The sequence below is a fragment of the Hemitrygon akajei genome, chromosome 18 (assembly GCF_048418815.1).
Source record: "Hemitrygon akajei chromosome 18, sHemAka1.3, whole genome shotgun sequence".
Lineage (NCBI taxonomy): Eukaryota > Metazoa > Chordata > Chondrichthyes > Myliobatiformes > Dasyatidae > Hemitrygon > Hemitrygon akajei.
The window spans coordinates 29,181,406-29,208,320 of record NC_133141.1 but is presented as its reverse complement, the minus strand read 5'-3'; the positions used below and the strand labels follow the sequence as shown (position 1 = coordinate 29,208,320).

Genomic DNA, 26,915 nt, shown 5'->3' with positions numbered 1-26,915 from the left:
TTAAAATTGCCAACATTATAACTGTCTTTCTCTTTGTTTTTAAAGGTTTCTCACTCTCTTTGTGTTCCTCCCTTTTCACCAATTACTTCTTTTAAAGAACAGTCTCATTTTGTGAAATGTTTTCAACATTATAACTCTTTTTAAAAACACTCAATCCAAGGGGGGTCAGGCCAGACTACCTGAATACTCTGGCAGAGTGAGTGCATTACTCTGCCTCTTTAGTCACTCGCCCTAAGCCATTAGGCTATGGAGTTTATCTCTGTGGTGGGACAGAGAAACGACCCTGGTATCAGTTCCTGGAAGTGTTGGAGTGGATGGAGATTCTTGAATCGGTGCGTCCTCCTCAGCTAAGTGGTCCTCGTCATAAGGATCAGGCCACTTTATTTCTGCCTGTACCTTTCGTGGAATTTGAAGGTGCACATGAGCATGCCTGTTTGGCCTGATTTCACCTTGTGAAGTTCTGATCACAAATGATTGTGGTGCATGTTGCCAGACTATCGTTCCTTTGGTGGATTGGGCTGAAACCCTAACAGCTTCACCACTCCTGAGCAGTGACAAGATTTTGCTCTGAGTCTGAGAGCACGCACGCTCTTCGTTTTCTCACGCTGTGGTCTCTCAAGATTTCTCACTTTGTCCAAGTCTGGTAAGTGAAGTTGGAGAAGGGAAGGAAGAATAGGGAAGCTTGTTCTCAGTCTCTGGCTCTGATGAACAGAAGCCACTTGCAAGAAGTGTGGAGTGATTAGCTAGCACTGCTTTGAAGGGGTCTTTTGCCTTCAGTAGAAGTTTGTACTGCTTTTTCTTGTTCTCCATTTGCCTGTGGGTAATGCAGACTGCTTGTCTATGTTTGAACTCTATCCCCAGTGTAGCAGTGGGATTTAATAGCAGAAGGGGGTATCGAACCATTGGGAAGACATAAGTTATGTTGCAGCTTTATAAAACACTAGTTAGGCTGCATCAGGTTGCCCCATTATAGAAAGGGTTTGGAGAGGGTGCAGAAGAGGTTTGCTAGGATTCGGCCTGGTTAAGAGGGCATGTGCTATAATAAGAGATTGGACAAAAGGGCTGTTTTCTCTGGAGCAAAGGAGGCTGAATGGAGATCTGATAGAGGTTTATAAGATTATGAGAGACATAGATAGAATAGACAGACAATATCTTTTCCCCAGGGTTGAAATGTTTAATACCAGAGGACATGCATTGAAGGTGAGGGGGGTAAGTTCAAAGGAGATGTGAGGGGAAAGTTTTTTACACAGAGTGGTGGGTGTCTGGAATGCACTGCCTGGGGTGGTGGTAGGGGCAGAAACATTAAAGACTTTTAAGAGACATTTAGATAGGCACATGAATGTGAGGAAAATGGAAGGGTGTGGGCATTATCTTGGCAGAGGGGGTGAGTTTAGTTGGCCATTTGATCACAGATTTATTTGGTTTGGCACACTGTGGGCTAAACAGCCTGGTCCTGTGCGTGCTGGTACTGCTCTGTGTTCTAATTGCACAACCAAAGTCGGCCCTGTCGGTCTGAGGGTTGTTGGAGGATTTGGTACAACAGTCTAAGATTTGCTGATTTCCTGTTGCCATGGGAGAAAACGCCGCAGAACATTATTCTCTCTGTGATGCCCAAGCCCACTGGTGGATTAGTGGAACGGCTCGACAGAAATAGAAAAGCGCCGTGATGCAAGCTGACCCTGAGTCAATGGTGGGAGGGTTTTGAGCAGCCTCATCTGACAGAGAGATTCACATTAACACACTGGCCCTATTTTACATAGCTCTCTCCAGTGAATTGCTCCAAATATCTATCCTGTTTCGATCTAAAGCTATGCATCATTTCAAACTGTCTCCCCAAGTCACAGGGGTATGTGATGCTTGCTCCTTAAGTGCCTTGGGGTGCTTTGTGATGTTACAGACCTCTATAAATATAGTCTGCTATTGTGTCTGGGAAAGACTCAGTCTTATGAATTAACATTGCATGCACAAACTCTCCCCTCTCTTTCACCATTCCCCATTCCCATTTCCCTCTCTCGCCTTATCTCCTTACCTGCCCATCACCTCTCTCTGGCTCTCCTCCCCCTTCCCTTTCTTTCATGCTCCTCTTCCCTCTCCTATCAGATTCTCCCTTCTCCAGTCCTTTATCTCTTTCACAAATCAACTCTTTACTTCACCCCCCTCCCACTCTCCTGACTTTGCCTATCACCTGCCACCTTGTACTTCTTCCTCCCCTCTCCCCACCTTCTTACTCTCGCTTCTCATCTTTTATTTTCCACTGATGAAGGGCCTCGGCCTGAAACACTGACTGTACGCTTTTCCATAGATGCTGCCTGACCTGCTGAGTGCCTCCAGCATTTTGTGTGTGTTGCTCAGATTTCCAGCATCTGCAGATTTTCTCGTGTTTGCTAGAACCATGAGTTTGCATCTAGTTTGGCGAAGAACTTTGTAATTTTGCTCCGCCCAGCGTACCCAACTTGTGCTCAGGGCAGAATAAACTTTTCGTGCCTCACTACATTATTCAATTTTGTTAGATCAACACAGATCCTCACTGTGCTGTCTGGCTTGGGAACAGGGACAATGCCCGCACACCAATCAGTAGGTCCATTTACTCCAGTTATGGTATCAAGCGCCTCCAATCTCTCAAGTTCAGCTTTGACTTTGTTCACCAATGGGACTGGTATATGCCTTACTATGGTCAGAGAGTAGGGCATCACACCTGGCCTCCAACGGATAAGGTACGCATATTTTCAGTACCCCTAGGCCTGTGAACAACTCTGGGTACTTTTCCTGCCACTGAGCATTCTGTAGCAAATCCAACCTTGCAATGAGGTTCAGCTTCCCGATGGTATGTCATCCCAGTAGTGGTGAGAAGAGATTCTGGACAATATAGACATCCTCATTTAATTGTTTCTCATTTTTACGGATGGAAGTAGTAAACACTCCTTTCGCACTGAGCTTATGTGTCCCTGGCCCCATGAGCACTTTCTTTGTTGGGTTTAGCGTAAGGCCTGTTTTCTTCACCAGTTTTGTGAACAGACATCCGAGGACAGCTGTGACATCTACCCCAGCATCCATTTTGAATGTAACTGCCTCATTTTGCAACTGGACCCTAGTATACCAGCCTTGTCTATTTGAACGTAGAGCCCCGAGGAAAGCTCTCTAATTTTGAGTGACACTGGCTTTTATAAAAGCTGCACAAAATCAAAAAGGGTGAATGACTGAGGATGTTATATTTGAATGCGTGCAGTATACGGAATAAGGTAAATGAACTTCCAGAACAATTGCAGATCGGCAGGTATGATGTTATAGGCATCACTGAATCATGGCTGAAAGATTTGTAGCTGGGTGCTTAATGTCCAAGGATACACATTGTATTGAAAGAACAGGCAGGAAGGCAGTGGAGGCATTGCTCAGTTGGTAAAAAATGAAATCAAATTATTAGAAAGAGGTCACATTAGGTTGGAAGGTGCTGAATTGTTGTGGATAGAGCTAAGAAACTGGAAGGGTGAAAAGACCCTGATGGGAGTTGTATACAGACTCCAAAACAGTAGTAAGGATGTAGAAATTACAATGGGAGATAGAAAATACATGGCAAAAGGGCAATGTTACAGTAGTCAAGGGGAACTTCAATATGCAAGTAGATTGGGAATATCAGGTTGGTGCTGGATTACAGGAGTGCCTACAAGATGCCTTTCTAGAGCAGCTCATGGTTGAGCCCATTAGAGGATCAGATATTCTGAATGGGGTGTTGTGCAATGAGCCAGAATTGATGAGAGAGTTGAAGGTAAAAGAACCCTTAGGGGTGAGTGATCATAACATGATGGAATTCACCCTGAAATTTGAGAAGGAGGTGCTAAAGCCAGATGCATCAGTCTGAGAGAGGCATGCAGAGGCATGAGAGAGTAGTTGACCAGACTTGATTGGAAAAGAACACTGGCAGAGCAGCAATAGCTGGAATTTCTGAAAGCTCAGGATATATACATACATCCTAAAGAGGAAGAAGTATTCTAAAGGCAAGATGACACAACAAGACAAGTCAAAGCCAACATAAAAGTCAAAGAGAGGGAATATAATAGAGCAAAAATTAATGGGAAGTTAGAGGATTGGGAAGTTTTTACAAACCAACAGAAGACAACTAAAAAGTCATTAAGTACGGAATACGAAAGTAAATTTGCCAATAATATTAAAGAGGATACCAAACGTTTCTTCAGATACATAAAGTGTAAAAGAGAGGTGAGAGTGGATATTGGAACACTGGAAACAATGTTGGAGAGGTAGTAATGGGGGACAAGGAAATGGAGGATGAACTGAATAAGTATTTTGCATCAGTCTTCACTGTGGAAGACACTAGCAGTATGGTGGAAGTTCCAGGTGTCAGGAGTCATGAAGTGTGTGAAGTTACTAGGGAGAAGGTTCTTAGGAAGCTGAAAGGTCTGAAGGTAGATAAGTCACCTGGACCAGATGGTGTACATCCCAGAGTTCTGAAAGAGGTGGCTGAAGAGATTATGATGGCATTAGTAACGACCTTTCAAGAATCACTAGATTCTAGAATGGTTCTGGAAGACTGGAAAATTGCAAATGTTACTCCACTCTTCAAGAAGGAAGAGAGACAGAAGAAAGGAAACTATAGGCCAGTTAGTCTGACCTCAGTGGTTGGGAAGAAGTTTGAGTTAATTATTAAGGATGAAGTCTCAGGGTACTTGGAGGCTCCTGATAAAATAGGCCATAGTCAGCGTGGTTTCCCCAAGGGAAAATCTTGCCTGACTAATTTGTTGGAATTCTTTGAAGAAATAACAAGCAGGATAGACAAAGGAGAATTGGTTGATGTTGTGTACTTGAATTTTCAGAAGGCCTTCGACAAGGTGCTGAACATGAGGGTGCTTAACCAGCCACAAGCCCATGGTATTACAGGAAAGATTCTAGCATAGATAAAGCAGTGGGCTGATTGGCAGGAGGCAAAGAGTGGGAATAAAGGAAGCCTTTTCTGGTTGGCTGCTGGTGACTAGTGGTGCTCCACAGGGATTGTCTGTGTTGGGGCCAATTCTTTTATGTTATATGTCAATCACTTGGATAATGGAATTTATGGCTTTGTTGCAAAGTTTGCCACATCTCCCGCAGTTGGATGTTTGACCTGCTCTTTGTTTCGCTTGCTGTTTTGTTTGAGCTGAGCTCTGCTGTCACCTCTTTCTGACTGTACCTTGTTTGTACCCTTTTCGTACAGCTTCAAGCTTAACCTCAGCATCATTATCGTGCTTGAGTTCTGCCTGTTGCTGGCGAACATTCTCACTCTGCTTGACCATAGTAATAGCTTCCTCCAGTGTGAGGTTTGCTTGCATCTGGACTCTCAACAACAATCCTGTCTCCAATGAGCTCATCTCACAGATTTCCACTCTCGGTGTGTAAAAAGGGCCCAAAGGATCATTGGGGACCTGAGTCACCCCAACCACAAACTGTCCCAGCTGCTACCATCCGGGAAACGGTACCACAGCATAAGAGCCAGGACCAACAGGCTCCGGGACAGCTTCTTCCACCAGGCCATCAGACTGATTAATTCACGCTGACACAATTTTATTTCTCTGCTATATTGACTGTCCTGTTGTACATAATATTTATTATAAATTACTACAATTGCATATTGCACATTTAGACGGAGATGTGATGTAAAGATTTTTACTCCTCCTGTATATGAAGGATGTAAATAATAAAGTTAATTCAATTGTCTGACAGTTGTCTGACAGGGCATGCAATGCTATGATGAAATCATTTACACTTCCAACTGGCTCCTATTTCCTGGAGTTGAACTTTTATAAGGTAATATTTGGTTTATAAGTAGATGTAGGTACTGCAGGTATTTGCTCTATTTTCCTGTTTGTTTATTATTGTGTTTGTTTCTGAGGGATAGTGTGGAGCACACCAGGATGCCAGCAGGCAGGATACTGAACTGAAGTTTATTGATAACCATGTTTGTACTGTGTGTAAACTTCCTCCCATGTGGGAGCAGCTAATTGAGTGACATTCATGGGAGAGTGTGGGATGCATCAATGGGAGAGATGGGCAATCTGGAAAGGCAGACGAGAGGGGGCAAATAGAGGAGAAACCAGAATGCACTCCATGTCTTCCTCACTCTCAGGATTCTCGAGTTCAGCTGGAATTTGGGGGATGAAGAGGAATCGAAGGTGAGAGACAGAGACAGGGAAGGAGGAAGGTGGGAGAGGGAAGGGGTGGAGAAAGAGCAGAGAAGAAAAGGAGAGTGAGGCAGGGTGGGGTTGAGGCAGAAAAGGAATTGAGCAAGTGAGGGAGCGGAGGTGAAGGTGAGATGAGGATAGGAGTGAGGTAGGGGAAGAAGAGGAAGAGTGAATGAGCGAGGGAGTGAGGAGGAAAGCAAGGGAAGGAGGGAGAATGATGGAGGGGAAGGGTGGGGGAATGTGGGAGGGTGTGAGGGGAGTGGTGAGGAGGAAGAAGGGGGTGTGGTGAGAATGTAATGTAGTTGTGATGATTTAATCGCGTTCTTGAATAATAGGGAGTGACCATACTCGAGGGGTCGAACTTTCCCCGCCTACCAGTTACCCGAATGTTCCCTCCCTCCACACCAGGCCGGCTGGATGGACTGTAGCTCTGTGAACAGGCAGCTGCCAACACCTGTCCTCATCCACTTTATTATTAACCTAAGGCATTGGTTAGAAAATGAAATTAAGAAACCACCCTGACTCGGCAATGGGGCTGGGAGGAATTTATCAATTAATAGTTATATCGCTTGTTACAGTGTATGAGTGAGCAGCCCCCGCCGAAATCCTGCTCGGGAAAGGCGTTCTGTATGTCGCTGGGAGGGGTTTGGATGAGAGGAAAATATGGTAAATCACTGACATTAACTCCGTTAGGAGCGGGCATCTTCCTGCATTTTTGCTTTCACAATCTGTGATTGGCCCATTAGAGAGGGGCGGAGCGGTTTGTGTCGAGCTGATCATGTGCGTCAGACTGCTGGTTGCGATTGGTGGAAGGTGTTGAGGAACTTAGCTCTCATTGCCTGCGCTGGCTGCCTGACGTATCGGAGCGCGGGGACAGTCGACGGAAGGCGGTTACAACACATGGGGGGAGGGCCGTGCTGCGATTGGCGGGTGCTCACGAGAAGGCAGTGTCATGTGGGCGATGGCCGGCCCGCGCTTGACGGACCAGACTGTGATTGGCGGGAGCTTGACTCGTGCTGCATCACGTGGGAGGGTGGGCACGTTCTGTGATTGGCTGGAGCGAGCGCGGGTGGTTTTGAACGGCTAACGACGAACGGCCGTCGGCAGGCCGTTGCAGACCTTAACAGGGAGATGGTGAGCGTAGCGGAGCTGCGGCGCCGCACTGGCGGCCCGCGGGACTGTGACCGGCTACGGGCCGAGCTGCAGGTGAGCCCTGGTGCTGCCGCCATCCCCACAACTCTTTCGTATTCAACTTCGTACTCTGTCCTTCACAGAGCACTGATCCCAACCACGACTGTGACTCCTGGGTTAATCCTCACTGAACCTTGACCTAGGCCTCACTGTTATGGCCATGTCTCTGATCCCTCCCCCCCCCCCCCCATTAATCTCCAGTTTGCCTTTCCTGAACCTTGATCCCTGTGTTGGCTCCCACAAAACCCTGACCCCTTCACTGTGACCCTGACTTGCCTCGGTCCAGTTCATATTACCCTCGCTGTCCCCTTCCTGTGAGCTTTGACCCCTGGCTGTAACCCTTTCTCTGCCCAGTGAAGGTAGGAGTGCATGGTAGATTATGGGAGAAGTATGTTAGCTGAAATTTGGCAGATAATGGAGACAAGAATAAACACAGAAACTGGTAATCTGAAATTAAAAACACAAACTTGGCAGAGCAACATAGATCCCCTGCTGATCCTCTCCACCATCTGTGGGTCAGGATTGTGATGGAGCCTACTGCCTACTAAGCTATTACTTTTGCCTGACTGTCCATGTTCCTCCCTGCACATTTGCATATCTGTCAAAGGCCACCCACCACTCAATATATCCTCTCCTTATAGCTCATGACCTTAAATTCAGGCAGCATCTTTCTGGATTGATGCTGATCAGCAGAGGCATACTGCACCCTCTCCAAAGTCTCCAATGAGGCATCCAAAATTGATTGCTGGGGCTGAAGCAGAGTTTTTTTTAAGCTGTAAAGGAATTTCTGATTCTTGAACTCAATGCTTGGACTAATAAAAAGCAAGCATGTCATATGCCTTCCTTACCATGATATTTGCTTGTGTGGCCACTTTCAGTCAGTTTTGGGCTTGGACCCCAAGATCCCTCTGCATATCATTTAATGTATAATTTCCTATCTTGCATTTGACATCCCAAAATGCAACCTCTCACTTGTCCAGAATAAACTCCTTTACCACATCCTCGCTAACATTTCCAAATGCCCTGTATCTTAGAACATAAGAAGTTGCCTGTCGAGCAATAAGATATTCAATAAGATATTCTGTTCAGGCTCCAAACGCAGCCTGAACAGAATTTAGTAACTTCTTGACACATTAAACTCCATTCCTCGGCTAATAAAGGCAAGTGTGCCTTCTTACTGTGTGGCCACTTTCAGAAAACTGTGGACTTAGATACCCTCACACATCAACACAGTTAAGGGTCCTACAATTAATATGTCCACTTGGGTGTGTGATGACAGACTTGACCCTGATAACTTCCCCCCACCTTCAGTACCTCACAGAAGCCAGCCACCCTTTCATGGGTTCATTGTTTATTCAGAAATTTAATGGTAGTAATGATAAGAGGGCAATTCCTGGTTGATGGGGGTCCTTAAATGGTGCCTTTTGAAGATGTCCTCGATGGTGGAGAGGCTGGTGCCCATGATGGAGCATTGCAACCCTCTGGAACTTTTCTCAATTCCGTACCGTGGTTTCTCCACACCAGACGGTGAAGCTCTCCACTGTACACCTGCAGAAATTTGCTAGAATATTTGGTGACATATCAAATCTCCTCAAACTCCTAATGCTGGTGTGCCTTCTTCATAATTACATCAAAATGTTGGGCCCAGAATAGATCTTCAGAGATGTTGACACCCAGGAACTTGAAACTGCTCACCCTTTCCACTGCTGACCCCTCACTGGTGTGTGTTCCCTCGACCTCCCCATCCTGAAGTCCACAATCAATTCCTCGGTCTTACTGACGTTGTGTGCAAGGTTATTGTTGTGACACCACTCAATTGGCTGATCTATCTCACTCCTGTACTCCTCATCACCGTTTGAAATCCTGCTGGACAACAGTTGTATCATTGGCAAATCTATAGATGTTTGAGAGTCAAGGATCCAGTTGCAGAGGGAGGTACAGAGGCCCTGGGCTTTGGAGCTTGTTGGTTAGTACTGAGGGTATGATGGTGTTGAACACTGAGCTGTATCAATGAACAGCAGTCTGACATAGGTATTGCTGTTGTCTAGGTGATCCAAGGCCGAGTGGAAGGTCAACATGCTTGTAAATTTTCTCTGTACTCTTACAATCTTGTTGATCTCATGGCCCATGTGCTTCTCTCATGCTGTGCAGCTGCAGAACTCTCCAACAGAGATGCCCTTGTTATTGTTTATAGAGAGAGTAGAGCAGTGGGATAAGCACACATCCTTGAAATGTGCCGGTGTTGACTGTCAGCGAAGAGGAGATGTAATTTCTGATCCACACAGACTGTGGTCTCCTGAGGGGATGTCAAGGATCCAGTTGCAGAGGGAGGTACAGAGGCCCTGGGTTTTGGAGCTTGTTGATTAGTACTGAGGGTATGATGGTGTTGAACACTGAGCTGTGCCAATAAACCGCAGTCTGACGTAGATATTGCTGTTGATTAGGTGATCCAAGGCTGAGAGGAGAGCCAGTGAAATTGCATCTGCTGTTGACCTATTGTGGTGGTAGGCAAATTGCAGTGGGTCCAGGTCTCTGCTTAGGCAGGAGTTGATTCTAGCCATGACCAACCTCTTCCTCACAGTAAATGTGAGTGCCACTGGGTGATAGTCATTGAGGCAGCTTGCCCTGTTCTTCTTGGGCACTGGTATGATTGTCATCCTTTTGAAATGGGAGAGAACCTTCGAATGCAGAACTGAGAGATTGGAAGTGTTCTTGAACACTCCAGCTAGTTGGTTGGCACAGGTTTTCACAACTCTATTAGGTACATCTTGCTATTCTGTTATTGTTTTACCTTGCTCTACTCCAATGCATTGTGTAATGATTTGATCTGTATGAATAGTATGCAAAAGGACCTTTTTGCTGTACCTTGGTATGTGTGGCAGTAATAAACCAATTCCAATTCCTCCCTGCAGGAGTCGTTGCGCAGCCTGTTGGAACAGCCGAGAGAGAGTGCTGAGAACCGGGCTACCTGTGACCGAGTGCTGCGGGCCTGTATCCAGCGGCTGTGCGAGGGGACTTCTGACCCTAGGCATCCTGATAGCCTGAGCCGATTGGGGGAGCTGGCCTACCAGGGCTACCGGGCCTCAGGCAGTCCACCAGCGCAACCGCTCTATGCCGAGCGGCTGCTCTTCCATCTGCTGAGAGCGGCGGCGACTGCTGGCGCCTCTGCTGACTGCTGCTTGCCCCTGTGCTATCACCTGTACCAGGACCTGGCCTCCTGCCGCGGTGGGAGTGCTGGCTTCACCCAAGATTATGAGGCGGTGGCCAAGAACAGCTTCAGTGTGCTGTGGAAGAGGGCGGAGTCTGAGGAGGAGGCAAGCGAGGAAGGTGGAGGCAGACCCTACCGGCAGGCCCTGACACTGCGACTGAGCTCCCTCCGGTTCCTGGCCCTCCTGGAGGGGGGCCCATTGAGGCCCAGCCCACTGCTTGGGAAGTTCTCACTGGCCTGCAGCCTGTACGAGAAGGGTGGCGGCTGGCCAAGCAAGGGGCAGGCTGGGCATCTGGCCCGGGCTTTCGAGGAGGGGCTGCTGCCCTCGCTGGACTCCATTGGTCCCAGCCCCTTCCTGATCTGCCAGTTGACCACCCACTGCTGCTCAGTCCTGTGCAGGGCTGGTCATCCCACGCTGGCCCTGGACATCCTTTCCCGGGCCCAGGAGCTCCTCCCCTCCAGTGCCCCGCCCCACTTTGGGGCCTGCCTGGGTCTTTGCCAGCTGGCGGCCCGGATGAGGCTCCCAGGGCTGGGGTGGAGCGAGACCCTAGACCAGGCCGAGCAGCTGCTGCACTCAGTGGGAGAGGCTCCAGGCTGGGATGAGATGTGGGCCCTGGCCTTGGGCTGCCGGCAACTGACTATGGCAGCTGGGCTAGAGGCAAGGAGAGGGCAGAAGGAGCCTTTCTCTGCCCAAGAATTGTTAGGACTGGCTGCCTTCCTCCGGCTCTACCTCCCTCTGCTGACACAGGAGGTGAGATATGGGAGGGAGGAGTGAGGAAGGGGTGGTGGGCTGGGAGGGTAGGAAGTGGGCAGAAAGGTGGCATGGAGATAGGATGTGGAGAGGGAGAGTGAGTGAGAGTGCAGTCGGAGGGGGAGAGGGAGGTTATGGGGTGGAGGGTGTGAAGAGAGAGGGGGTGAAGAGGGAAGCTGGAGAGAGTGGAGAAAGGAGGGAGGAATTGCGTCTGGGAGGATCCTTTTGGCCCAGGATTTGCCAGGGACGGCAACCTTCCTGAGGCTCTGCCTACCTCTTGTGAGACAGGAGGTGGGAGTGAGGACTGAGAGAGTTGAGGAGAGAGTGGAGAAGATAAACACAATTGGAGGGGAAAGGGGTTGAAGGAGTCAGTGGGAAAAAAAAGATGTGAGAGGAAGGATGAGGAAAGTTCCTGGGTGGTGGGAGGAGAGCAATGCATAGTCTTGGTGAAGGGGGTTGAGCAGAGGCTCTGTTCCTGCTTTGGTTGGTGGGAGGGGGTGCTTGGTGTGAGTGGTTTCTGACATCTGCCTAGTTGAATCTCCTTTTAGCTGGCTGGCACTGCCTGACTAAGCTCCTTCACTGACACCTTCTGGCTCTCCCTGAGCAGCCATAAGATCATAAGACATCAGAACAAAATGGTCTTCTCCACCATTCCATCATGGCTGATTTATTTTCCTTTCAACCCCATTCTCTGACTTCTCCCATAACCTTTGACAACCTTAGTAAACAAGAACCTATTAATGTTTCCTTTAAATATTCCCATTGCCTTGCCTTCTACCACTGTCTGTGACAATGAATTCCACAGATTCACCACCTTCTGGCTAAAGAAATTCCTCCTCATCTCTGTTCTAAACAGACAATCTTCTATTCTGAGGCTATGCTTCTGGTCCCAGACTCTCCCAGAATTAGAATCATTCTACGTTCACTCTTTCTGAGTCTTTCAGTCATCTGTAACCTGGGGAGAGCTGTGCTGAGCTTGGCCTGGGAGGGGTTGGGCTGATTGTTAGCCTTCTCTCCACCAGGACTCATTAATGGTGTCTCCCATTGTGTTTCGCAGGTGGATGGGGCTCAGGAACAGACTGCCCTGTGGAAACAGTGCTTTCAGAATTTGGAAGGCTTCACCAGCAGTGTGTATGATTACCTAATGGAGTCTCAGGTAATGACGACACATCCCGCATCTGCTCACCCTCCTCCCCCCCACCCAGCAATTTGCCTCTCTCGGCTCTGTCCACTCCCCACATAACTGCAGTCTCTCTCCATTCCCTAAACCAGCAGAAATTAGGCCATTCAATCATGGCTTTTTTTTTTATCCTCATTCTCCCGCCTTCTTCCTCTAACAGTCAGTTTCCCTTGCCAATCATGAACCTGTCAATCTCAATGATTTTGGCCTCCACCACCCTCTGACAATTAATTTGACAGATTTACCACCTCTGGCTGAAGAAATTCTTCATTGTTCCAGTTCCAAAGGGATGTTCCTTCATTCTGAGGCTGTGCACTCGAATCCTAGAGTTTCCTATTGAAGAAGATGTCCTCTCCACATCTGCTCTGTCCAGGCTTTAAATATCTGGGAGGTTTCAATGAGATCCCTTCCATCTCGTCTTCATCGGGTACTGGCCCAGAGACATTAGATACTCCCAGGCCATTACAATTGAATCTCTCTACCCAAAATTTTGGTTCTCTAGCCATCTGCAGTTTTATTTTGTGTGTGTTGTCTATATAGATTTCAGTAAAGCTCTTTGACAGAGTTCCACGTAGTACGGTTTGATACAGATCTCCAAAGATCCCCAGATTCTTGGTAGGTCATAGGTTCAGGGTGAAATATTTAAGGGGAATCTGAGTGAGAACATCTTCACTCAGAGGGTGGTGTGAGTGTGGAACAAGCTGTCAGCAGAAGTGGTTGATGCGGTTTTGATTTCAACGTTTAAGAGAATTTTGGATAGGTACATGGATGGGAGGGGTATGGCGGGCTATGATCCCAGTGCGGACAAGGCAGAATTACAGCTCAGCAAGGACTAGATGCCTGTTTCTGCGCTGTAGTTCTCTGACTCTGAATTACTTGGAAAATATTATTTAATTTTAAATTTAATCCTGATGAGTTGGAGCCCACTGTATCACAAAGAATCCTCAGTGCTTCAAACGGGTTAAGTGTGTTTGCATTGTAGACTGAATATGTTCTGTTCCACTGCTATAATCTAAAATAAAATAGGTAACTGGTTGTAAAGTATTTAGTGTGAGGACTGGTGCTTGCATTATGTTGAGGCTATTTATATTCCTCTCTCCCAGGAGAAAGATCCCTCAGAGGCCCAATGCTTGGCGGATTCCTGTCACGATATGGTGAAAACAATGGTGCAGCTGGAAGCTGCACTGACCCAGGAGGGTCTGTCTGAGTACGCGGGTGCTACAGGTAAGTGGGAAAGGCAAATGGGGTTGTCTGTCACCCTGTGGAGTTGGGAACCATGGGGAGATAGAGGGTTGGATTCGCTATCCACCTATCCATCTAAGTCCTTTGTAAACAGAGTGACCGAAACACATGAAATTCTGCAGGTGCTGGAAATCTTGAGCAACACACACAAAATACTGGAGGAACTCAACAGGTCAAACAGCATCTATGGAATTGAATAAACAGTTGACTTTACAGGCTAAGGGCCTTTATTAGGATGGGCAAGGAAGGGGGCAGAAGTCAGAATAAGAAGGTAAGGGAAGGAGTACAAGATAGCAGGTGATGGGTAAGACCAGGTAATGAGAAAGATGGGTGGGTGGAGGCACGGATGCCTCCTGTGTACTTTCTGCCCTCAGCGTAATATCTGTCAGATACCCCCTTCGTGCTCCCTGTCCCTGACACAATGTGTGTCACAGGCACCTGCTGCGTGCTCCTTGCCCTCAGCTTGATAGCTGGCACAGGCACTTCCTGCACGTTCCCTGTCCCCCGCAGAATATCTGGCACAGGAGCCTCCTCAGAGTTTCTTGTCCCTGACATGATGTCTGGCATAGACATTCCCTGTGCGTTTCCTTCCCTCAGTGCGATATATGGCAACAGTGTTTACCCCTTGTACGAGTCTCTCACCTCTAATGGCTTACCTGCATTCTGTTCCCCACAGCTCTGCGGGTCCACAACCTGGCCTATGGGTTCTACAGCCACAGACTGTTCACACAGGCTATAGAGGTGGCCTGCGCCCTGGGAATGGAGGGACCCCTACCTGGCTGGTTCCGGCACATACATCTCCCCCAGGATCGGGTAAGTCCCAAGGAGGTGGGGTGGCTGTCCACTCTCTCTTCCCCTGCACTCCTCCTCTCCCACCTTCCTCACAATCTGTCCTCTCCCAACCCCCCCACCCACTTCACCATTGGATTACACAGTAACCCACAACCCCTCTCCCTCCCTCCACTGAATCATAAAGCTAAAAAGCGGATCAAAGAAGCAAAGCCCCAAGTTAAGAGACTTATGACTGGACAAAACACAACTAACATGAAACTTTCTCTCTGTCTGTAAGCACTGTCAAGGACAATGTAGAAAGGATAGATGCTTTGGAGACAACTTGAAGAATTTACTGAGAAGTGTGAGAAACCATATAAGCCTGTGGTGCTGATAAATGTTGAGTGGGGACGGCAGCGCAAGAAAAGTGGACATTGGAGCAATTGATGCAGGAATCAGAAATTTAAGTGAGGAGAAGACTGATGGTTATTCTGTTATAAAGAAGATAAAGTATTATGCTGACTATATGGAAACTGTCAGACCACCACCCCCCCCCCTCCCCGCTCTATCTCCCTCTTCTGTTGGACTATCCTGTCTCCTCTCCCTGTCTGCCTGTGTCGGGCTCTCCACCAGTCCACTCTTCCCTTTCCTGATCAGACTATGCTACTTTGTCTCTCGCTGCCCCATCAGACTAGCCCTCACCACCTGCCTCTCTCCTACCTTGTCACTCCCCTACAGGTTCCTAAGTTCTACCGGCTGCTGGTGGACTGCTGTCGGAAGGCGGGGAGGTTGCAGCTGGCTCTGGACCTGGTCACCGTGTGGCTCGGCTCACCAGCCTGTTGGGGTCCAGGTTCCCTGTCCAAGCCCGTTGCTCTGTGGGTCAGCCTGAAGGCCGAGGCAGTGAAAGATGGGGACGAGGAGCTCCAGCTCAGGTAGGACCCTTTCCCTCCTCCTTCATTTCCCCTTCACCTCTTCTCCCCCCCGCCACCCCTCCCCTTCTGCAGGTGCATAGTTTCAAGGGATGGGGCTGAAACATGCCTCCATCAACCCTTAGCAATATTTATTGATGCACCATAGAAAGCATTCTGCCTGAATGCTTCATGGCTTGGTACAGCAACTGCTCTGCCCGTGACCACAAAAACATGCAGAGTTTTGCTAACACAGCTCAGCACATCATGAAAACCAGCCTCCCCCCACCCCCCTCCATGGATTCTGTCTACACTTCTCACTGCCTGAGTGAGGCAGACAGAATAATCAGAGACCCCACCCACCCCAGACATTCTCTCTCCTCCTCCCTCCCACTGGGCAGGAGATGCAAAAGCCTGAAAGCACGTACCATCAGGCTCCAGGACAGCCTCTACCCCACTGTTATCAGACTCTTGTGTGATAAGGCTAACCTCTGGCATCAGAATTTAATGCATGTACATGTACTGCACTTTCACTCTGTGTATGTGTGTGTGAGTGAGTGAGAGAGACATTACGCTGACCCCCATATGTGTGTGATGTTACACTGATTCCTCTGTGTGTGTGCGCGTGGTGTTACGCTGACCTATGTTTATGTGTGTGGTGTTACAAGTGGCATGTGCATGCTGTAAAACTCTTACAATGGCATGTGCGTTCTTTCACTGACCTCTGTTCGTGCACAGTGTTACACTGACCTTTTGTGCGTGTGCAGTCCGTATCACTAACCCTTCTATTCTAATGCCTCTCCCTATCCACAGGACGTTGATGGATGCGTTAGAGCCTTGGGGCCTGGATTCCTGCTTCCTGGCTGGGCTGCTCTCTGAGGAGCTGCAGGCCTACAAGCGGCTGCGGGTGGACACTGCCCAGGAAAGGTTCAATGTGATCTGTGACCTGCTGCAGCTGGCAGACCAAGAGCCGTGTGCCCGGCTGGAGCAGGAGCGTGCTGTGCATCTGGTGGAGCTGGCACAGGTCCTGTGTTACCGTGACTTCCGACAGCACACCCAATGGTGAGGCCATGGGGCAGTGTGTCGGCAAGCACATAGAGTGGTAGAGAGGGGAATGTGGGGCTTGATTCAGGACTGCAGGGGAAGGTTGGTCTTTATTGCAGAAAGGAAGGCAGTAGTGTTGGTGTCCAGGAACAGAGATCTCTATTTAACAGGAATTGAGATAAAGGTGTGGACTGTTTCCAAATGGGGAGGGAATGTTGGTGAGGGTTGGGAGTTGCCAGCACTCTTGGGGAGCATGTGGAAGGGTCATGAAAGTAGGACAACCTGTTGGGATGGGGTAGGGTTGGCATCCACGAATGCATGCACTTCAAATATAAAGCAATAGTACACAGTTAATGCCAGACCCTTAACAGCGCTTTAATGTGCAGAGGGATTTTGGGTCACTGAAAATGGCTACACGGGTTGATAGGATAGTAAAGAAGTTGTATAAAATGCTTGCCTTATTCAGTTGAGGTACTGCGTTCAAGAGTCAGGTAGTTGTGCTGTAGCTTAATAAATTAACTCTGTTCAGGCAGCACTTGGAGTATTGTGTGCAGTTCTGGTCACTCTATTACAGGAGTGGTGCAGAGGAGGTTCACCAGGATGTTCAGTTGACGTTTCGGGCTGAGACCCTTCAGGATGAAAAAAGGACTCGGCCTGAAACGTCGACAGTACTTCTCCCTATAGAAGTACTGGCCTGCTGCGTTTCACCAGCATTTTGTGTGTGTTGCTTGAATTTTCAGCATCTGCAGATTTCCTCGTGTTTGCGTTTTTAAATTCACCAGGATGTTGCCTGGATGAGAGGGCACGAGCTATATGAAAAGGTTGGACAAACTTGGGTTGTTTTTCTCTGGAGCATCAGAGGGTGAGGGGAGATCAGATAGAAGTTTATAAAATGATGAGAGGTATAGATAGAGTAGACAGACAGTATCTTTCACCCAGACTGGAAATGACTAATAGCAGAGGGCATGCATTTAAAGTGAGAGGGGAAAGTTTAAAGGAGATGTGAGGGGCAAGTATTATTTTACAGAGTATAAAGTGTATTGGTGGCCGCCAAGGCTGGTGGTTGAGGCGTTTAAGAGGCTGTTAGACAGGCAGGAAATGGAAGGATGGGGTCATTGTGTATGTAGTAGGAACTAATTTAGTTGGACATTTGATTACTAATTTTGTTTAAGATTGTGTTCCTGTGTTGTGCTGTTCAATGGGGAACAACGGGGTCAGGGTTAAAGGTGTAGGCTGTTCTCTAGAATGGGAGAGAATGTTGGTGAGGTCCCATTTGGGATATCATTACAAGTAGACAAGGTAGTGAGGAAGATGTTTACCACACTTGGTCTCCAGTCAGGGCACTGGGTAAAGGAGTTGGGATATTATGTTGCAGTTGTACAAGGCTGCACTAGCAGTCCTGTGTACAGTTTTGGTATTCTGTTGTAGGAAAGATGTCAATACGGTGGAAAAAATGCAGAGGAGATTTACAAGGACATTGCTGGGGCTGGAGGGACTGAATTACGCAGAGATGTTGGGCAGGTTGCGAGTTTATTCCTTGGAGTATAGTTGGAGGGGCAGATAGTGTCGGAGACTGCAGAAAGACTTGGATAGGATGGAAAAAGAAGTGGCAGGTGAAATAGTGTAAGGTAATGCACTTTCGTAGGAAGATTAAAAGTGCAAACTATTTTCTACACGGGTAGAGTATTCAGAAATTGGAGGTGCAAAGGGATTTGGGAATCCCAAGTTTAGGATTCCCTTAATGATATCTTACAGTTTGAGCTGGTAGTAAGATTTAATAGGAAACTGAAGGGCAACTTTTTCACTTAGAGAATGGTCCATCTATTGAACGTGCTGCCAGAGGAAGTGGTTGAGGCAAGTTAGTTAATAGCACTTATAAAACACTTGGACAGGTACATGGATAGGAAAGGTTTATGGGCCAAACATGTTGAACAAATTGGACAGGCTTATGTAAGAATCTTGATCTGTATGGACCATTTGGGCCAAAGGTCCTCTGCTCTCTGGCTTTGCGTATCCAGAAATTGGAGGTGCACAGGGATTTTCCTAGTTCCACAATTTTTAAGTTTAATTTGCAAGTTGAATCAAGGTAAGCTAAACAAGACAAAAGCCCATGGTGTTAGAAGCAAGGTCCTTGCATGGACAGATGATTGTTAGGCTGGGACAAAGAGAGCCTTTTTGGGATGGTTGCCAGTGACTAGTGGTGTTCCGCAGGATCAGTTTTGGGACCACTTCTGTTCACCTTGTGCATTAATAATCTGGATGAAGGAAGTGATGGCATTGTGGCCAGGTGGGATAGTTGGGAGAATGGTCAAGGAAGTGGTAGATGGAATACCATGTGGGGTTGAGGACAAGAGTCAATCTTACTGTATTAGGGGAGTATTCAACAGTTCTGATGGAGAGTCTCTGCCTGAAACATCAACTGTTTGTTCCATAGATGCTGCCTGGCCTGCTGAGTTCCTCCAGCATTTTGTATGTTGTTCAAAATTTCCAGCATCTGCAGAATCTCTGAGTCATATAGCCAGCCATATGGAGATTTCTAAAGTCATGAGGGGTGTAGAAAGGATTAGAATATTTCCCTCACCTCTGTTTCCCCACTTCTTTACAGTTCAGCCACAGACTGCGTGGAGGAGGCACTGGTGATTCTGGAATCCTTGCTGGAGACCTCCACCAGCAGGCAGCAACTGCAGGATGACCAGGCTCGAGCCTCCCTATGGCTCTACATCTGCAATCTGGAGGACAGAATCCGGGATGTGAGACAACTCCTTTATACATCCCGTCTTGTTGGGGGTGGTGGGATAATGGGGTGGGGAGCACTGTGGCCTTGTCTTCTCTGTTCGTTGTCACAGCATGCAGAGCACAAATGACACGAAAATTAACTTCTTGCAACAGAATTAGATTTATTATCATATGGAGCACAGTACAGTACAGCCCTTTGGCTTACAATGTTATGCCAACCCTTTAACCTACTCCAAGATAAATTTAACCCTTCCCTCGCACATTGCCCTTCATTTTTCACTGATATACTATATGATGTGAAATTTGTTGTTTAACAGCAGCAGTGCCATGCAAGGCATAAAAATGACTATGAATCACAAAATTAGTGCATGAAAGAGAGCAAAATAGTGGGATAGTGTCCGTGGACTATTCAAAAATCTGATAAAAGAGGGGAAAGAAGCTGTTCCTGAACTGTTGAATGTGTGTCTGTGTGTACCACCACCTTGATGGTAGTAGCGAGAAGAGGTGCTTAGTGGTGGATGCCATCTTCTTGAGGCATCACCTTTTGAAGGTGTCCTCGATGTTGGGGAGGGCTTGTACCTGTGATGGAGCTGACTGAGTCTACAACCCTCTGCAGTCTCTTGTGAACCTCTGTGTGGGAGTCTCCATATCAGATGGAGATGCAGCCAGTTAGAATGTTCTCCATGGTACATCTGTAGAAATTTGCTGGGGTCTTCGGTGACATACCGGGTCTCAAGTTCCTAATTCAGTATAACCACTGGCATGCCTTCTTCATTATTGCATCAATGTGTTGGACCCAGGATAGATTCTCCAAAATGTTGCACTGGACATTACCCACACAACTTAACATAAACTTAAGTTAACAAAGATTTCACAGCTTGCAGAACAAAATAATCATTGTGATATTTGCAAGTTGAGAGAGGGGTAGTGGTCTGAGGTAGTGCTTGGGTTTTTCAAGTGAGTTCAGACTCTTCACTATCTGTGCAGTATGGGACTGGTTTAGAGTTCAGGCATCTGTCTTTCTGCCTCTGTGCATGTCTCTCTCTCTGTACCTGACACCACCTTATCTCTCCTCCCCCTCCCCCCCCCCACAGAGTGTGGAAGGGTGCCGGAGGAAGCGGGCAGCAGCAGTGGGCACTGCTGGGCTGGAGGAGGGAGAAACCAATGATGTGGATTATGAGGAGCGACAGCAGGGGGCAGCCTTCCCACAAGACAGTATTGCCTTCAACCTGCGTGCTGAGAACCGTGAGTGTGTGTTATCCCCCACCCCCAACTCCTCCCTCCTTCCTGTCGCATTCAACCTGTGGTCTGAGACACGTGTGTGCATGCAATTCCTCCTCCAATCCTCCCTCTCCCTAACTTCAACATGCAAGCTAAGACACTTGAGTGTGTGTGATCCCTCCCACCTTTCCTCCACCATTACCTTCAGCTTGAAGGGTAAGACTTGTGAGTCTGCTTGATTCCCGCCCCCCCCCGCCACATCTCTGAGGGCCGAGATCTGTCAATGGAACTCGGTAATCTCACCCTCTCCCACTGCCCCTCCCTCCCCACTTGTTCAACCCCCCCACCCCAGCACACCGCTAGCCAGTCTGAGGTCAGAGACCTCAAAGTTAAGCAGTTTCCTGCCCCCCACCACCTCTGTCAACTTCTCTACACATTCTCTCCCTCTGTTGGCATTAACCTGAGGCATTGTTATGGAATCCTCACCATATACACATCCTGTTCTCTGCCTTCCCACTGCCAGGGCACTGCCGACCCCTGGACCAAGCCCTGCACCTTTGGAAGAGGGTCCTTTCAGAGTATCTGGCTCCTGCCCTCCGCAGCCTGGAGCAGACAGTCCACGATCTTCACCTGATGGCTGCTCTCTACCGGCTCATGGACAAGGTAACTTAAGAATCTTGCGACAACTCATCCTTGCTGATCTCTGCCAGTCCCTTCTGCCTGAGTTAGGCCCATCTCCCTCTCCTCCCTTCTTGTCCAGGTGCCAGGCATTGTATTTGTACCTGCCTCCAACATATCTTCCGGTAGCTCATTCCAGATGAGCACCATCTCTCTAGAGACTGCAGACAATCTGCTAGACGAACTCAGTGAGTCAAGCAGCATCTGTGGGGGAGGGGAAGAAGTTTCAACTCAAACCATTGATAACTCCTCACTCCACACAGATGGACACATGTACAGGCACACAGTAGATGCAGAAAGATCTGGTGAGTTCCTCCAGCAGATTGTTGCTCCAGATTCCAGCATATGTATGTTCTGGTGTCTTGTGAAAAACTTGTCCCTCGGGTCCCCTTTACATCTCTCCTCTCTCACCTTAAATCTGTGCCCTCTAGTTTTAGACTCCCAAGCCCTGGGGAAAAAGACTGTCAGGTCAGGTTACCCCACTGCCACCTTTTTTTCCAGGTGCAACGGTCCCAGCCTTTCCTCGTAACTCAAGCCCTTCAGTCCTGGTAACATCTCCATAATTTTTTCTGCATCCACTCCAGCTCATTCCCATCTTTCCTCTAGCTGGGTGACCAGAACTGGTCACACTACACCAACCATGGTCTCGCCAACATTTTGCACAGCTATAATGTGATGTCACAACTCCTGTATCTCAGAGCCCTGACTGATGAAGTCCAGCGTGCCAAGCGCCTTTGCCAGTCCATTTGTGTCCCACTTCCAGGGAACTAGTCACCTGTAGTCCAAGGTCTCGCTGTTCGGTAACATTTCTTGGGCCCTCCAATTCACAGTGTAAGTCCAGCCCTGGTTTAACTGTCCAAAATGTATTTGTCTGAGTTAAATTACATTGGTCATTCCCTCGCCCACTTTCCCAGGTGATGAAGATCCTGTTGTAACCTCAGACAGCCTTCTACACTGTCCTCTTATATGAGGGGTGCCAATCCTTTTGTCAGTGTGTCACCAAATTGGCAATAATTGTCTTTTTTTTAAAAAAAGTTCTCTCAAATGTCAAGGTAATTTTGAGCAAAGATACCATAGATTAATGAATTAGTAACAATAATGATGGACTTTGAGGGAAAAGGGTGAGTCCTATTGCTTATTTATGTGTATTTATTGTTTTATTATTGGAAATCTGGTGCAGCTTATAGAGAGGTACTTACACCCAAGGTGCAGGACATCTGGGTAACAGTCAGGAGGGTGAAAGGGGTTAAACAGCCAGTGTGGAGTACCCCTGTGACCATCTCATTCAACATCAGGTATACCACTTTGGATAGTGTTGAGGAAGGAAGACAGTAGAGGAAAGTCACAGTATGGCTCTGTGCCTCAGAAGGGAGGGGAAGAAGAAGCAAGTTGTTCTGATAGGGGATTCATTAGTTAGGGGAACAGAAGGGAGGTTCTGTGGATGAGAATGAAATTCCCGGATAATTTGTTACCTCCCAGGTGTCAGGGTCCAAGACATCTCGGATCAAGTCCTCACATTCTTAAGTAAAAGGGTGAGCAGCCAGAGGTTGTGGTCCATATAGGTACCAATGATGTGGGTAGGAAGAGGGACGAGGTTTTGCAAATTGAGTTCAGGGAGTTAGGTGCTAAGTTAAAGGACAGGACTTCAGGGTTGTGATCTTAGGATTGCTACCCTGGCCACATGCTAGTGAGGCCAGAAATAGGGAGATCATCCAGTTTAACACATGGCCAAGGAGTTGGTGTAGCAAGAGGGCATAAGACTTTTGGAACATTGGGCTCTCTTCCAGGGAAGGTGGGACCTTTACAGAAGGAATTGTTTGCACCGAACTGGAGGGGGAACTAATATCCTAGCATGAATGCTGCACGGTGGGGTTTAAACCAGAGTTGCAGGGAGATGGGAATTAGAGTGTCAGAACAGTTAGTGGAGAGGTTGTAGAGACAGATGTTGTTGAGACCTCAGACAAAGTCAGGAATGAAAAACGTTGAGCATGGTGGGACTAATGTTCTGAGCTGTGTATATTTCAATGCAAGAAGTATTGTAAGAAAGGCAGATGAACTCAGGACTTATCAACACATGGAATTATATTATCGCCATTGCTGAGACATGGTTGCAGGAGGGGCAGGACTGGCAGCTCAATATTCTGGGGTTCCGTTGTTTCAGACGTGATAGAGCCGGAGGGGTGGCGTTACTAGTCAGGAAAATATCACGGCAATGCTCATTCAGGACAGATTGGAGAATTCGTGTAGAGAGGCTTTATAGATAGAAATGAGGAATAACAGAGGTATGACCATGTTAATGGGGCTATATTAAAGGCCACTCAATAGTCCGTGGAATTTAGAGGAACAAATTTGTAAAGAGATTGCAGATTGTTACAAGAAACATAAGGTTGTGATAATAAGTGATTTTAACTTTCCACATATTGACTTGGACTGCCATACTGTAAAAGGGCTAGATGGGATCGAGTTTGTCAAATGTGTCAGGAAAGTTTCCTCATTCAGTACATAGAAATCCCAACAAGAGTGTGTGCAATACTTGATATGCTATTAGGTAATGAGACAGGGCAGGTGACATGTTTGTGCAGGGGAACACTTTGTATCTGGTGATTATAATGCTATTAGTTTCAAGGTTGCTATGGAAAAGGATAGGTCTGGTCCTTGGGGTGAGATCCTAAGTTGGAGAAAGGCCAATTTTGATGATATCAGAAAGGGTCTGGCAAGTGTGGATTTGAAGAGGCTGTTTTCTGGCAAAGAGGGAGGCCTTCAAAAGTGAAATTTAGAGAGTATAGAGTTTGTATGTTCCTGTCAGAATAAAAGGCTAGGACAACAGGTTTAGGGAACCTTGGTTTTCAAGAGGCAAAGCAGCAGCGAAGTCATGAACTTTATACAGATTGTAGAGGTGGTGTTTGCTGTCTTGGGTAGATAAATTCCCAGGGCATGACAAGATGTTCCCTCAGACCCTGGGGGAGGGGAGTGCAGAAGTTGCAGGAGCCCGAGTGGATATATTTATATCATCCTTAGCGACAGGTGAGGTACCAGAGGATTGGAGGACAGCTAATGTTTCGCAGTTTATGAGTTTCTGAGAATAAACCAGAATATTGCAGTATAGGCTAGTGAGCTTGGCATCAGTAGTGGGAAAGTTATTGGAAGGTATTCTAAGAGACTGAGTATATGAGTATTCAAACAGACAGGGATTGATTAGGGATAGTCAACATGGTTTTGTGCATAGTAGGTCATGTCTAACCAATCTTTATTGAGTTTTTTAAAGAAGTTACCAGCAAAGTTGATTGAGGCAAGGCAATGGATGTTGTCTATGTGGACTTCAGCAAGGTATTTGACAAGATATTGGATTAGGCATTAGCTTTGCAGGAGAAGCCAGGGATTGGTAGTAGATGGTTGCCTCTCTGACTGGAGGTCTGTGACTAGTGGAGTGCCACAGGAATCAGTTCTGGGTCCGTTGTTGGTCATCTATATCAACGATCTGGATGATAATGTTAACTGGGTCAGCAAATTTGCAGATGACACCAAGACTGGAGGTGTAGTGAACAGTGAGAAAGGCTATCAAAGTTTGCAGTGGGATCTGGACCGGCTGCAAAGGTGGGCTGAAAAATGACCAATGGAATTTAATGCAGACAAGTGCAAGGTGTTGCACTTTCGTAGGACCATCTAGAGTATGTACTAGAGTAGTAGTACCACAGTGAGTGGTATGACACTGAGCATTGCAGTAGAACAAAAGGATCTGAGAATAGAGGTCCCTAATTCCTTGAAAGTGGCAGCACATGTAGAGAGGGTTGTTAAGGGAGTTTTTTGACCTTCATATATGAAAGTACAGGAGATGGGATGTTATGTTGAAGTTGTGTAAGATATTGGTTAGGCCTAATTTGGAGTATTGTGTGCAATTTTGGTCACCTAGCTACAGGAAGGTTGTCAATAAGATTGAAAGAGTACAGAGAAAATTTCCAAGGATGTTGCTGGGACTGGAGGACCTGAGTTATAAGGAAAGATTGAATAGGTTAAAACTTTATTGCCTAGAATGTAGAAGATTGAGAGGAGATTTGATAGTTCTACAAAATTATGAGGGGTATAGATGGGGTGAATGCGAGCAGGCTTTTTCCACTGAGGTTGGATGAAACTACAACCAGAGATCATGGGTTAAGGGTGAAAGGTGAAATGCTTAAGGGGAACCTGAGGGAACATGTCTTTACACAGAGGATGGTGAGAGTGAAACGAGCTGCCTGTAGAAGTGGTGGGTGTGGGTTTGATTTCAACATTAAGAGAAATTTGGATAGGTGCATGGATAGGATGCAATGGAGGGCTATGGTCTGGGTGTGTGTTGATGTAACTAGACAGAATAATTGACACAGACTAGATGGGCAGTAGGACTGGTTTCTGTTCTGTAGTGTTCTATGATACAACAACGGAAGAGGGTGTCGGGTGGTTGAGGAGGGAAGTGAATGTGGGGTATGAGGGTTGTAGGGGAGGCTGTTTGAGAGGAGGGATGGCTGGTTGAGAGGTGACAAGGGTGTGAGGTGGATGAATGAAGAGGAAGTTAGGGTAGCAGAAGGGGGAGAGGGATGGGTGTGAGGTGGGGAGAAGCTGGGGAGGAGGTAGGGAGGGGAAGAATGGGATGTGAGAGGATGGGTGAGGTGAAGGAGGGGAGTGGCGAGAGGCTGAGGGTGTGGATGAGACGGCAGGGAGGGAGGTGAGGTGTGTGAGGACAACAGGCGTGTTGGTGTGTCTCCTGACTCTCCCTTCTCTACTTCCCCAAGCCCTTCCAGGCGATGGAGAGCTACGGGTTGAGCCTATGCCTTCTGGATCCCCACTCAGAGCCCCTCTCTGTCACCAATGTCCTGCTACATGTGGCCGAGATTCTGTTGCAGCTGGAAGATGCCCAGCTGGCAGGGGTAGGTGCTGGGGCAAGGGTGGGAAGGGAGTATGACTGGGAACCTGGTGTGGGTCTGTGGACACCAGGGATCTGGAATGTGGGGAATGGAGGAACATAAATGGATTAGTGTGGGGGTGGAGAAGGGTGCTGGCAATGGACAGGTTGGGATGGAGGGGTGACACGGCAGAATGGGAGAGGTGGGACCAATGAGTCCTGGGCTGGGTGGGGAGGGTGCTGAAGCACCAGTGGGAGGGCATGGCAGGTATGGCAGGCAGACTCGGTGTCCAGCTGTCTGCAGGGTTGAAGGAGGGGGAGTTGCTGGGTGGGTGGGTGTCTTTTGCCATTGGTTAGGGTGGTGAGACTATGTTGTGAAGCAGCCTCATGTTATCATCTGTGCTCTCTCCCTTGCCCCCCACCCCCGATCTCTACCCCCAGACCTGTTTGGATGAAGCCGAGCTCCTCCTGAAGAGTTCGGATCCTGCTAAAAGTGACTACCCACTGGTGATGTCCACCTATTCTATCCTGCGCAGTCAGCAGCTCTACGCCACCCAGCAGGTATGTGGCTGCACTGTCCGTCAGGGAAGATGTTTACAGGCCATGTATTTCAGATTGGAAGAGTGACACGACAGGGGAACAGGACCTTTACCTACCCGTTTACATCGATTCCTTTCTATTCCTCTGACATTCCTGCAGATCTAACCCCTCCTCCACATTGTACACCCACAAACGGAAAGGTAATTAACTTACCAACTCCATTCATCATTGGGTTGTGGGATGTACCCAGACCAGAGCACTCGGGGATAAACCACAGAGTCACGGAGAGTGTGCAAACTCCCACAGGCAGTGCCAGATGTCCTGTAGCTGGAAGGCAAAGGCTGTACCCATTGAACCACTGAAACAGGTACTCCAGCCCAATGATCATGATGACCAAGATGTCCA

The 26,915-nt window shown here is 47.7% G+C and overlaps 1 protein-coding gene across 1 annotated transcript in view; it reads left to right on the top strand.

Annotated features, from left to right (window-relative positions):
* The first annotated feature begins 7,239 nt into the window (after positions 1-7,239).
* The window catches only part of espl1 (extra spindle pole bodies like 1, separase), a 50,105-nt gene continuing 30,429 nt past the window's right edge, over positions 7,240-26,915 (top strand). Inside the window, exons 1-12 of the mRNA XM_073071206.1 lie at positions 7,240-7,370; positions 10,268-11,314; positions 12,372-12,470; positions 13,598-13,718; positions 14,413-14,549; positions 15,246-15,439; positions 16,229-16,477; positions 19,065-19,209; positions 20,290-20,440; positions 20,940-21,079; positions 25,861-25,995; positions 26,412-26,531. Of these exons, the coding sequence (XP_072927307.1) occupies positions 7,296-7,370; positions 10,268-11,314; positions 12,372-12,470; positions 13,598-13,718; positions 14,413-14,549; positions 15,246-15,439; positions 16,229-16,477; positions 19,065-19,209; positions 20,290-20,440; positions 20,940-21,079; positions 25,861-25,995; positions 26,412-26,531 (2,613 nt within the window). The 5' untranslated portion in view covers positions 7,240-7,295. The remainder of the gene's footprint in view (positions 7,371-10,267; positions 11,315-12,371; positions 12,471-13,597; positions 13,719-14,412; positions 14,550-15,245; positions 15,440-16,228; positions 16,478-19,064; positions 19,210-20,289; positions 20,441-20,939; positions 21,080-25,860; positions 25,996-26,411; positions 26,532-26,915) is intronic.